General features: G+C 40.9%; 2 protein-coding genes across 4 annotated transcripts in view; one reads left to right on the top strand and one right to left on the bottom strand.

Annotated features, from left to right (window-relative positions):
• The first annotated feature begins 645 nt into the window (after positions 1-645).
• Positions 646-12,921, top strand: part of LOC140816471 (probable ribonuclease P/MRP protein subunit POP5) — a 58,080-nt gene continuing 45,804 nt past the window's right edge. Inside the window, exons 1-4 of one of the 3 annotated variants that reach the window (XM_073175769.1) lie at positions 646-1,173; positions 1,335-1,522; positions 1,645-1,782; positions 1,939-2,269. In XM_073175769.1, the coding sequence (XP_073031870.1) occupies positions 1,345-1,522; positions 1,645-1,782; positions 1,939-2,087 (465 nt within the window). In that variant the 5' untranslated portion in view covers positions 646-1,173; positions 1,335-1,344 and the 3' untranslated portion in view covers positions 2,088-2,269. Of the gene's footprint in view, positions 1,523-1,644; positions 1,783-1,938; positions 2,270-12,921 lie in introns of those variants that run through there. The other 2 variants (XM_073175768.1, XM_073175767.1) reach the window with 2 other exon arrangements.
• On the bottom strand, positions 2,496-5,550 carry LOC140816472 (uncharacterized). The gene is made up of 2 exons (XM_073175770.1): positions 5,382-5,550; positions 2,496-4,651 (listed from the first exon to the last, which is right to left on the bottom strand). The coding sequence occupies exon 2, from the start codon at positions 4,597-4,599 to the stop codon at positions 4,162-4,164; it is 438 nt and encodes a 145-aa protein (XP_073031871.1). The 5' UTR covers positions 4,600-4,651; positions 5,382-5,550; the 3' UTR covers positions 2,496-4,161.

Below are 12,921 nucleotides of genomic sequence, written 5' to 3'. Positions count from 1 at the left end.
TGTCGACAGTTGATATTGATTATGTTTCAGATTTTGTTACATATATCTGTTACCTGATTACATGCTTTATATTGTTTATATGATTGCATGTTTCGTTGGTTTATACTGGGAGTATATTCTCACCGGTTTATCCGGCTGTTGTGTTGTCTGTATGTGTACTTGACAACAGGTGGGACAGGTTCAGGGTCCAGGAGATGAAGAGAGAGATCGTGATTAGAGTGGTGGCACCGGACTTGGAGTAAAGATAGGGTTGAACACTTGATAGTAGTTGTCAAACCCTAGGGTGAATAAATGTGTTGTAATACAGGACTTGTATTTTATATACTGATATGTATATATGTTTTAATTTCACTACGTTCCGCACTTTAAAAAGAAAAATTTTTAGACCCTGTTTTATAATTGATTAATTAGTCCCAATGATGATTAAGAACTTGATTAGCGTCCGGGTCCCCACAAAATCGATGCTCGAAAACGACATTAGAAAGTATTATGACATTGCAAAATTATATATTTATATATTTTATCGTATTTAAAAGGGTATGGGTATATATTTAAATTTATTGTTATTTATTAAATAATAACATCCAAAAAAATCAAGTAATTTGGTGTCTCAGGTATATTTGTATCCAATTTTTGCAATATGCTTCGTCCGAAACACTATCAATCTCTGATTTTTCTTCTTTTTTTTTTCGTTTATTTTTGGGAAAAATTTGCATTTTTTTGTGCACTAAATTGTCGGAGCTCATTTTAAATTTATTTTCCGGATTTATTGCTGGAATTCGTTAATCCTTTTCTGATTTTGGTGTGATGAAGGGAAACGCTTTGTAAGAGAAGAAAAGAGAGCGAACTTAAGCTTGTAAGGTTTTCGTTTGAAGGATGATTGTTTCTTGTGATAGGATTATGAGTGTTGTATGAGATCTAACCGATTTCTTTTTTTTTTATGAATTTTGTTTCTTTCCAGTGTATGTAATCTAAAATGCTATCACACGCGACTGGTTTTCTTTTTTCATGTGTGGAAAATATTTAGTGGGCGCCGACCAACCCTAGCCCAATCTTGCCAAAGCCGCCGACCCTAGCACAATTCTGCTTGGCCGCTACTTGTTTGTGTGTATTTGAGTTTGTTGAGATCCTAATTTGACTTATTTTTATATAAATTACTGTCTGAGTTTTTAGGTATATTTTTAACCCTTTTTACGTTGCTTTTGATAATAAATTTAAATTGCATGTTAATTAAATGTGATTAGAGTAAGTGGCCTCACAAAGAGGAATCTAAATCTACGGAGGGTTCTTATTGAGTTGTATCTTAAGTTTAACACTTATCCTTTTGCATGAAGGTGGATCGTCATGGTGGGGTTTAAGAATAGATACATGTTGATAGAGGTGTTTCTTGATCCTAATAAAGATCTTACGTTGGATGAACCCATTATAATCACTCAATTCAATCTATCAAAAGCAATCAAAGATAGCATTCAAGCAAACTTTGGCGAATGTGGTCTAGCATTGTCTCAAAATTCTTTTCAAGGTGTCTGCTCTTTTGTTTTTTTTTTAGTTCTTGAATGAACAGTAGTTGTGATTATTATATATTTAGTTTATGTGCCTGTGACTTGCCATCTTCAAGCCTGATATGTTTTTGTTATTCTGCAGTGAAGTATGTGAATCCAATTACAAAAGTCTGCATTTTTAGAACTTCCAGAGAGGAGTACCAGAAGGTTTGGGCTGCGACGTCGATGGTTAGGAGTATAGGAAACTGTCCGGTGGTTTTCAACTTGCTTGATTTAAGTGGTAAGTTGTGAATCCATTATCTTTTGAATCTAACGGCAATATATAATGTCTGGTGGTATTCAAAATATGTTAATTTTGTGATTAGAAGAGTAGGGTCGATCCGAATGCACCATATTATACTTGCATAAACCTTAATTCAATTTTCTTCTCCATTAGGAAGCATCAGGGCCTGCAAAAACATTGCTTTAAAGTGCGATGAATTGAAGTTTGAACAACATAAATTATCGGCCGGTGATCGCGTGACTGCTGATGTCCACCAACATATGCAAAACTGCCTGGAGAAAATCAGAGTTTTGGAGCACTGACACTCGAGTGTTGGCAACCGAAGATTCTCTTTATTTGTTCCTTACGTTTAGGTTCTTCCATACCCCTTTGATTTTAATGCAAGGCAAGTTATGATCTTTATGTAGCCCTTATTTGGTGAATTTAGGTACTGGCATCAATTTTGTAATCAACTGGAAAAAGCTAAACTTCATTGATTGTTTAATGCTACAGAGATCACAAACTAAATCAGTGCAGAACGCAACGTATTAAAATTTAGCCAACTTGAGAAATGTCCAATAGATTCGGATAAAGATACACTTTTTAATAAGATGCAGGGAACCAAAGATGAGGACAGATTCAAAATTCAAATTCAGAAAACGTACGCGACAGCCTAGAAAAAAAAAGATGATTAACATTTCCTTGTCAAGATCATGAGAGACAAATATGGCTACTCAGCTAAATTTACGAAGTTTAGATATGTAATCAAGGTAACCAGTATCAGTCATCACATGTAATCCTAGACCATTCTAGAGCTACAGAGTTGTTATTGCATTGGCTTCCTGAGACGTGATCGAAGCATCATCCCCATTTAATTTCCAGCGCCATAAAAAAGCCAGTGTCTTTTCCAGAGCCATAAAAAAGCCAGTGTCTGGAGGCTGGATAGGGGTTCACAAAGAAAGAGGTGGTAACAGGATAGCAACCAAATCAGTCACATTGCAAAGCTAAAGGATGGCTTCGAGGCAAACAGAAGCATATGACTCTGGAGCTGAAATTCCTTTCACAGTTTTGTGACATCTGAATGGCATAGCTCGGTCATCATATAATGGGAGAGCACATGTACTTGCCATGTTGGAATGTTTATGACAGGTGAATGACATAGCTTGGCCAGGGGAGCACACGCACTTGCCATGTTGGAATGTTTGTGACAGGTGAGTCATGAGTGGCATGGCTCCGACAGATGAACATCTTCATCATATATTGGGGAGCACATGTACTTTCCATGTTGGAATGTTTGTCACAGGTGAATGGCATAGCTCGGACATATGAGCATCATCATATAATGGGAGTACTTGCCATCATGTTGGAATGTATGAAGTGAGGCCTCAAAGTAAATGAAACTCTATATGTTAGTAAAGTCCTTGAATGGATCCGCAAGCTGAAAAGCCAGCTCTTGCTTGGAGTAATAGATTGACCGGCAAAGCCCCACATGCTCCTGAACTGCAATTCATGGAAGAGAAATATTGTTTCTCCTGCACGGCAAAAGAAAGGGAAATGAATTAGAACCTTCTCAAGATATGAAGCACATTACTCATATTTAATCATTCATCAAGACGGAAATTATATATGAAACTCTCCTGTGTGGCATGTTTTAGCTCCTGCAAAAACAACATAAATTTAAGAATACAAGTGTCGAGCAACTGGAGAAAAATAATAAATAATTAAAGAAAAAAATAAAACTATAACAGAAATAGATTATGTGGTTCCTCCTTGACCTGCAATACAAGGGAAAACCAAAAAAAGTTAAATCAGATGTCCCTCTGAAAAGAAATCAACCTGTGTAGAAAATATCAATGATCCACAGTGAATTCGAAATAATAAGTTCGTCGTAAAGCTAAAATGCAAAACAATTTAAAAACAAACAGCAGATAAAACATATATAAGAATATGCATCTGAATATTATTAAGGAAATAAATGAACTGGGAAAGAAAGAAACAAAACACAGTACTTGCAATGCGGCACAAGTAAGAGAAAGAAAGATGAGCAATTATAATCACAGTTAGTGGTGCAGGATCAAATAGAAATGCTAAGAAGACTAATAGAAATCATTCTCGTCAAACTGCAAGCTGTGATACACAATAAATGCAGCTCAAACGCCAAACTAAGTCCACATGGATATAGGATCAATAATTTCCTAGGATACCGAGTCTTATGAAATTGGAACAGCTACAACTCAAATGAGGAAATAAACATTAAAGTTTTCCAACATAAAGTAGGACAGACAGTAAGTTCTGCCACTGAAGTACTCAATGAGTTCCTTGGTTCATAACTTGTCCTAGAGGAACTAAACTTGAAGGGTAAAAATGACGACTGATTCAAACTATAAGTTGTAACATCTAGCTCATATCCATGCCATCACCAATCTGGCTGCAGATGGGACTAACAGCAGAAAATGATCTCTCAAAAGGGGAGGGATGACACTGTGCATCCCTTCTGCGCTTAAAAGTGCAGCTCTCTGTGGGACCATTCTCAGCATCGAGCTTCCTCCGAACACCTTTCACAGCCTGTTGCTCAACTGGAGTCAAAGGAAAAATCTGCTTGCTCACTCTGCAGAGGGAGCTATGGTTATCATACAAAATTCTTTGGTTACAGTTTTTGTCGCAAATATGGGTCAACCCAGTTATTCTGCAGCGGTAAATGTTCCCACAAACATGTTCATTTTCACATTTCCAGTCACACTTGTGAACAGGATTTGGCCCATCTTGGCCAAGAATACTCGACAAATAAATAACATTTGTAGGAACAGCAACCATAGATTTGCCAAATACCTCCATTGCTTTAGTTAATGCAAATTGTTAGTTCCTCCGAACCCGATTTATAAGAGTTCTGCATATCCAAAACAAGACGACGTGTCAAATTGGATTGAGAAACGCAGAGAGACTCTGGAACATCTAAACTTAAACTCCACGAGTCTCCTTTTATGACAATGAAGATACTAAGCTGTAGGATAAAAAAAACTCTAAAACACAAGTTTAAAACACAACATAAGTAAAGCCAAGTGAATTTTGTCCCCTCTTTCTTCCATCAAGTACATAAACACTCTGCACTCAGACCTCAATTTCCATTTCTTCAATATTTTTTAATCATCGTAAAGAAAAATAATCCATATTTTCCCAAATTTGTGGATCTGTAAAGAATTAAGGTCCGCACTGCCACATTTTTTTCTAAGAAAATTGTTAAAAGTGCCAAACTTGTACTAATCTAAAAATTTATTTATTTATAAGTATAAAAATCTAACTTGTAACGTGGTAAAATAAATTGAAGACCTTATCCAAATCGAACAAAAAAAAAACACAAATCAATTAAATATAGCCACTCCCCCAAAAAGAAACATCAATAATAAACAGAGAGTAAAAAAACTCAAACACTGGGAGTCAGATCTACGGGAAAAGAGCACGCCAAAAAAAAAAAATACACAAAATCTCCATTCAGACAGGAGTAAACACACCAGTCACGCGTAAAATTCACATCACAGTCATTTCCAAAACAAAATCAGCTCAAAATCCCCATACCAGAAAACGAAAAATCGGAGAAATCAAAGTAAAAGAGCACTTACTCCGGTTATCGGAAAACCAAACTGCAGCCGCTTCTCCCTCTATATCTCTCTCACACACACGCACACACTTACGTAAACTACAGCTCTCTCACACACTCGCCTAGCAAAGTTTGGAGTCGGAGGTAGGAGAAAACGGGAGAGTATTTATAGAGGAAATTTGAGGTGATCCGATTCTCACGTTAGCGAAATAAATATAATTTTGTCTTTTTATTAAATTAAATTAAATATTTAATTAGTCAAAATTGATATCTATCAGTTAGGTGGAATCTGGACGAAATTCAAATGAAATTACATGTCATCCGAGTGCGCACGGTCACACACCACTCCCATATTTTCTTCGTGTTCATATTTATATTTATAATGGGACCGTCTCACGGATCTTAATATGTGAGACGAGTCAACCTTACCCATAATCACAATAAGAAGTAATCCTCTTAGCATAAAAAATAGTACTTTTCATGGATGAGCCAAATAAGAGACATGTCTTACAAATACGACCCGTGAAACCGTCTCACATAAGTTTTTGCCTCATATTTATATTTATATTCTCCACTACAATATTTTGATAAAACATATAATATATATTAATTTAAATTATTTTATTATTTACTAATCACTTTTTTAAAAATATTTACAATGGGTGATACTCAGGGGAAATTTAGGGTCCGCTCCCAGCAAGTGTCACTAGTACAGACGCAGGGTTTTGAAATGATCCTGAGCCTGAAATCACAAATAAGATCGTTAAGAGGGGGCCAGGAGGGTGTCAGTGACTGAGGATATAAGGGGGAGCAGCTAAGGGTGCTGCTGAAAACAATATAATGAATTGAATGCCTGAACTGAAAACTCAAACCTGGTATTTATAGGAGAATACCTGGGCCCTTGATGGGCTTGTCTTTCATTTGGGCTTGGGATGGGCCAGGGGTAGCGGGCCCATCCACGGGGTATCACCAGTCTCCCCCTCCCGAGTCGAACTGAATCGCAGGTTCGAAGTTCGATTAGTCGTGCTGTCCTCGGGTTACCGAGTGCGAGTTTTGCATTATCTTCCAGCCGTTCGTCAGTCCCCAAAAATTTGGAAACAAATCAAATCGTAATCCTAGCACCGCTTCATCATCACCTCACCATCACCTCGCTCAAGCATAGCTCTCGCCGCCTGCACGCCAGCCCCAACAGCGTGCGTCCGCCCTTGCGCGCCACGCCCTCGCCCGCCGAGCGTCTGCTCGCCGCGTGCCCGAGCGCCACACGCTCGCCCCATCGCCTTCGCCATGCCAGCTTGCCCGCGCCCCGCAGCTCGCCCGCCACTCCAGCTCGCCCGAGCACCTGCTCGCCCCCTCGCCTGCCGCTCTCGCCCTCGCCCGCGCTCTCGCTCGCCCGAGCGCCGGCTCGCCCGAGCACCAGCTCGCCCCTCGCCTGTCGCTCTCGCCCTCGCCCTCGCCCTCACCCGCCGCTCCGGCTCGCCCCTCGCCTGTCGCTCTCGCCCTCGCCCTCGCCCTCGCCCGCCGAGCGTCTGCTCGCCGCGCGCCCGAGCGCCACACGCTCGCCCAGCTCCCGACACCAGCTCGCCCCATCGCCTTCGCCACGCCAGCTCGCCCGCGCCCCGTAGCTCGCCTGCCACTCCAGCTCGCCCGAGCGCCACAAGCTCGCCCTCAAACCTTCGGCCACGCCTGCACCTCGTCCAATACGTTGAGAAATTTGATATATTCCCTTGCGGATGGTTGTGTGATTTCAGGTCGATCCCAGTAAACTGTGCTCCCCAACATCTTTCGTTATCGACTAACCAAATAAATTTTTTTCCTCCCAAACTCTGCTCCTCTGCTAGGCGATGCCTTAGCAGGAAAATTTAATTCTCCTCCTCCACTCTGCTCCTCTGCTAGGCGACGCCATAGCAGGAAAATAACAATTCACCACCTCCACCCTCTAACTCCTCTGCTAAGCCGGGTCTTAGCAGGAAAATAAAAACTCAACATCTCCACCCTCTAACTCCTCTGCTAGGTGACGCCATAGCAGGAAGATAAAATTCAACGCGCCCACCCTCTAACTCCTCTGCTAGGCGATGCCTTAGCAGGAGAATAAAATTCAACTCCTCCATCTAACTCCTCTGCTAGGTGACGTCTTAGCAGGAAAATAAAATCAACACCCCCACCCTCTAACTCCTCTGCCAAGCCGGGCCTTAGCAGGAAAATAAAAATTCAACATCCTCACCCTCTTACTCCTCTGCTAGGTGACGCCTTAGCAGGAAAATAAAATCAACACCTCCTTATAAGTGCAATTTATTGTACTTTTATTATTTGTTTTTAACTTGGAATTTTGTGATTCTTGAGCAGGCTTTATGTGATTTGTTGTTATTTTTGTTATTGAAGTTTGGAAGCTTAGAATGAGAATTTGGAGTAATAAATCGATGAATTAGAAAGTGCAAAGGACAATTTGTGTCGAAGCAAGACCGCACCCGCGGTCTTGTCAGCACCGCACCCGCGGTCTTAGTTTTGTGAAAAATGATTTTTGTTGCGAAGCACGGCCGCACCCGCGGTCCTACATACACCGCACCCGCGGTCATGCACAGACAGAGTCCGGAAATTCTGAAACTTTGGTGTGCTGCGCATGGGAGTTGCTGACTTTGATGTTTTGCGTATAAGACTTGTCTAGGACTATAAAAGGCCTCTATTATTCATCATTTAGGTCATTGAGGAGCCAAGGGAAGGATTGGAGGCTAAAAAAAAAGATTGAAGATCAAGTTCATCAAGTTCTTGAGAATTCTCTTGCATACTTTTGGAAAGGAATTTCATTGCACTCCAAGCTCTTGTTCTAAGTTCTTCTTTCTTTATTTTTACTTTTATTTGATATGTCTTGTTTAAGATTTATGTGTTGTAGTGTTATTTTTATTATGAACTAATTTTTATTTCTAGAGGAATGATGGAAGAAAACTAGAAACCATGTGTTGGGATTTATGATTTATGCTATATAAGTTCCTTATTGTTCATTTGTATTTTTTCAATCTTAATGTTTTCATTTTATTGGTCATATCTTGAATGATTCTTATGTTTATAATTTATCACTTGGAAAAGGAAATTTATAAACAAGAAAGGGAAAAATACATCGTGTAGAGCCCAATTTCATACTCGTAAAACCCATGCATTTAATTAAATTATTAAAGCATTTAATTTATTTTTAAAGGCGTTTAGTCATGCATAATTTATTTAAATACACTATTTTTAAATTAAATCATGTTACGTGATGCACGTTAAACGTCTTTCGAGTTTCATGTTTCAGGCGTTCATTCGATGCGGGATTGAGGAAAAGACCCGGTGACGATTTTTGACAATTTTAAGGATGGTATTTTATTTTTAGTTGACTTTGGGGGTATTTTAAATAATTTAGTGAGTTTTACCATTCTAGAGCCTAAATCTTTATTTATTAAATTAAGAGTTTAAAACTTTTAAAATTTAGTATTTGATGAGATGTTAGCATTTTGAATCCTAAAATAACTATTTTGTGAGTTTATGATTTTAGAACTTTTAAAGTCTAGTATGGTGTGTTATATTTTAATTAAAGAGTTTTATTTAAAAGTTAAGTGTGAGTTAGTGTTTTAATTAGTAGACAATTATTTTAATTAAACAAAAGTTAGTCTCTTAATTTTATTAAAACACACGCGCACACACAAACACATTTTTACACACACCGAATTGCGCCTAAACACACACACAATTTTCAATCTAGTTTTTATTATTTTGGAGAGAAGAAACCTAGGGTTCTTCATTTGCTAGTAGCCGCCCCTACACCCTCCAAAACCTTTCAGTATTTTCGTGATTATTATTGCAAGAAAACGGTGCCACGTTCGTCCCGGATCAACCTCGCTCCCATCTCCGCTTCGGTGTCGTCTTTCGGTAACGTTATCATCATTAAGGCACGTATAATCTGTTCTTGCTGTGTCGATCAAGTTATATATTGTATTGCGTTGTTTTTATGCGTAAAAGTTATGTATGATGTTAGTAGTTTGAGCGGATCCTAGATCGGATCAATTTCGAAGGAAAAATGTTAGATCTAAAACTCGTTTTTACTGTTCTGGCGAAAACTGCGATTTTTCGGTTCACAATTTGAGAAAACTTTCAACTAGAAAATTGTAGAACTTTTTGACGCCTTCGATTTGATATAACATTCGAGAGTTTTGGACGAAAAATGAGAGAGTTATGATGTTTTTCGTGAGACTGCTCAAACTGTAATTTTAAGAAAAGTTTGATATCATTGTATTCTTGGAGTTTTATGTTGCAGGCTTCGTTGGAAACCGACGGGCGATCGTTGCTGCGTATAGGTATGTTAGTATTGAGGTTTGGTGTATTTCTTTAAGGTTTTGACGTTTGTGTTAGGCGTTCGAATTAGTTAAAGTTGTAGGAAAGTGATTGATGTTAATTGCATAATTGGTGTTGCATTGTGTAGCATAGTGCACGTTGTATTTGTAGTATCCCGATGCCTAATTTGAGTTAATTATTGGATTAAATATTATTTCGGTGGGATCGGAAGGACCGAACAGGGTTCGGATCGTTCGAAGACAGGTGGCTGGACACGTGGAAGACATGCAAGGTTCGGATCGTCCGATCAGGGTTCGGATCGTCCGAAGACAGGTGGCTGGACACGTGGAAGACATGCAGGATTCGGATCGTCCGATCAGGGTTCGGATCGTCCGAAGTGTGCCGGATCGGATCGTCCGAAGTGGATCGGATCTACCGATCGTTGTCTATAAATAGAGGCGCGAGGCTTCATTTGTTACTCGCCAATTCCGAGTGTTCCAGAGCGTTTTAGTCGTTTCTGATGGGTTTCTAGTCTTTTCCCGAGGTTTAGGCACTAGCGGGGAGCTACTGGTTTTGTAGCGGAGTTGTGCTCTAGTTGGGAGCTAGCGGCATCAGTGGGCTGACTACGGACGCAGGCTTGATTCTAGGGCTGATTGCTAGGATCTACTGGTTTGAGGTACGAAAGTACTATCCGAGATAGCAGGATTGAGTATACTTTGCTATGTGTTGCATGTTTATATGTTGCATTATTATCTGTCATATGATGCATGGTTTATTATGCGGCATTTGCATAATCATGTTGAGCCTGATTATCTTTGAGATAGCCTGTTGAGAGAGTGCTCAGCCCTCGTTTGTTGTGGATGGTTGGACCCCGTTGGCCGACGGTGGTCAGGTCACCGGTATATCCACAGGTTTATTTTGGTATGGGAGCCACCTCCTGGTGCGACGGCGCAGAGTGCTACATACCTTGACGTCATTTACCTGAGCAGTATTTCGTTATACCCAGATCCTGGTATCCAGTACATTTTGCATACATGCATGTCATAGTCTTGTATACTCATGCTTTCGGTGCTGAGCGTTTTATGCTCACGTCCTCGGTTTATCTCTGTTTTGGACACCCTATTCGATGGGACAGGTCTCAGGTTGGACGGTCCAGGAGGGAGTGGACAGGGGGCTGGCAGAGGTTGACTTGTAGTTATTGGTATTCGTTCTTGGTATTTAGTTCGATCTGGTTGTTTAAGTATTTTGTACTTACAGATTCGATTGGATTGTATTACTGTTTTTCCGCTGTATTACCTGATTCAGTTTTAAATGTTAATTTTGCATGCTTAAGTTCTGATTAGTAGGTGATTCTGGAACGGATCACTACATTTATGGTATCAGAGCATGCATTAAGATTTTGGGATTAGAACTGTTCTTTTGGATTTAATCTCTGGTAACTTTTGTAGCTAAGAGATGTCTGGTTTTGACGACGATGCTAGTAGTCATGGCAGCATTGGACGCTGGGGAGACCGCGACGATCGGGAGCGTCGTCGAGAGCATCGAGAACGTCGTCAACACCGTCGTGATGAGCCTCGGAGTTTTAGTATGCATCGGTTCTTGCAGATGGGGCCGAAACCTCTTTCGGGCGGTGAGACTCCGGATGTTGCGGAGAACTGGCTTGAGGGGATGGAGAGCTGCTTCAAGACTTTTCAGTGCTCGGCGGAGCAGCAGATTGATACCCTTGATTTCTTGCTGGAGGGTGGTGCGCGCAAGTGGTGGAGGTCTACCTCTGCACCAATAGTTCAGCGACAGGGTCGAGTTCTTTGGGCCGATTTCCGAGCCGCTTTCATGCTGCTTTACTTTCCGCCAGCCCTTCTGCAGACCAAGGCGATTGAGTTGATCAATCTGAAGCAGGGAAGTTTGTCTGTTGATGAGTATCAGCAGAAGTTCTTTGAGTTGCTTCCGTATGTTCCACATGTCAGTGACAATGCTAGGGCCAAGTATAACCATTTTCTCCAGGGCCTCAATCAGGAGATTTATGATCGGGTTGTTGTCTGCGATGATCCGACATCGTATGAGGGCCTTGTGAACCGTTGTCGCCAGGCTGAGGGCAGTTTGCTGAGAGGTCGAGCCATGCTGTCTGCTCGTCCTACTAGTTCTTTGGGTCCCCGCGCCCAAGCATTCAAGAAGGCTGGATCTACTTCTTCTTCCTCTGGATCTGGAGGAGTTCACCATTTTGGGAAGAAGAAGGGCCCGTGTCAGCAGTTGCAGGATCTTCTTGACAAGGGGTATATTCGACCCAGTGTGTCCCCGTGGGGAGCACCAGTTCTTTTTGTCAAAAAGAAGGATGGTTCTATGCGGCTCTGCATAGATTATCGGCAGTTGAATCGTGCTACGATAAAGAATAAGTATCCGTTGCCACGGATTGATGATTTATTTGATCAACTGCAAGGTACCTCTGTGTATTCCAAGATTGATTTAAGGTCTGGTTATCATCAGCTTCGGGTTCATCAGGGAGATATATCGAAGACTGCATTCAGGACCCGGTATGGGCATTATGAGTTTCTGGTTATGCCTTTTGGGGTGACGAATGCACCAGCAGTTTTTATGGATCTGATGAATCGGATTTTTCGGGAATTCTTGGATAAGTTTGTTGTGGTGTTTATAGATGATATCTTAATCTATTCGCATGATCAGCAAGAACACGTACAACACTTAAGGATTATTTTACAGACACTTCGCGAGAATCAGCTTTATGCGAAGTTGAGTAAATGTGAGTTTTGGATTGACAGGGTTGTATTCCTTGGTCATGTCATTTCTAGCAAGGGAGTTTCAGTTGACCCGAGCAAGGTGGAAGCGGTATTGAACTGGTCGCGTCCGACGACAGTAGCCGAGATCCGCAGTTTTCTGAGATTGGCTGGGTATTATCGCCGTTTCATTGTCAACTTCTCTCAGGTTGCTAAGCCACTCACTCAGCTCACTCGGAAAGATGTTTCATTTGAGTGGACATCAGAGTGCGAAGAGAGTTTCTTGGAACTTCGCAGACGTTTGACATCTGCGCCTATTTTGGCTTTACCGTCTGGATCTGGTGGTTTCAGTGTTTACACCGATGCCTCTTTACAGGGACTAGGGTGTGTTCTGATGCAGAATGAGCATGTGATTGCTTATGCGTCGAGACAGTTGAAGCCTCATGAGGAAAACTATCCTGTTCATGATCTGGAATTAGCAGCGATCGTTTTTGCTTTGAAAATCTGGCGCCATTATCTGTATGGTGAGCG

This window comes from Primulina eburnea, chromosome 16 (assembly GCF_022965805.1).
Source record: "Primulina eburnea isolate SZY01 chromosome 16, ASM2296580v1, whole genome shotgun sequence".
NCBI lineage: Eukaryota > Viridiplantae > Streptophyta > Magnoliopsida > Lamiales > Gesneriaceae > Primulina > Primulina eburnea.
The sequence above is the reverse complement of the archived record's forward strand: the minus strand, read 5'-3'. Positions and strand labels throughout refer to the sequence as shown.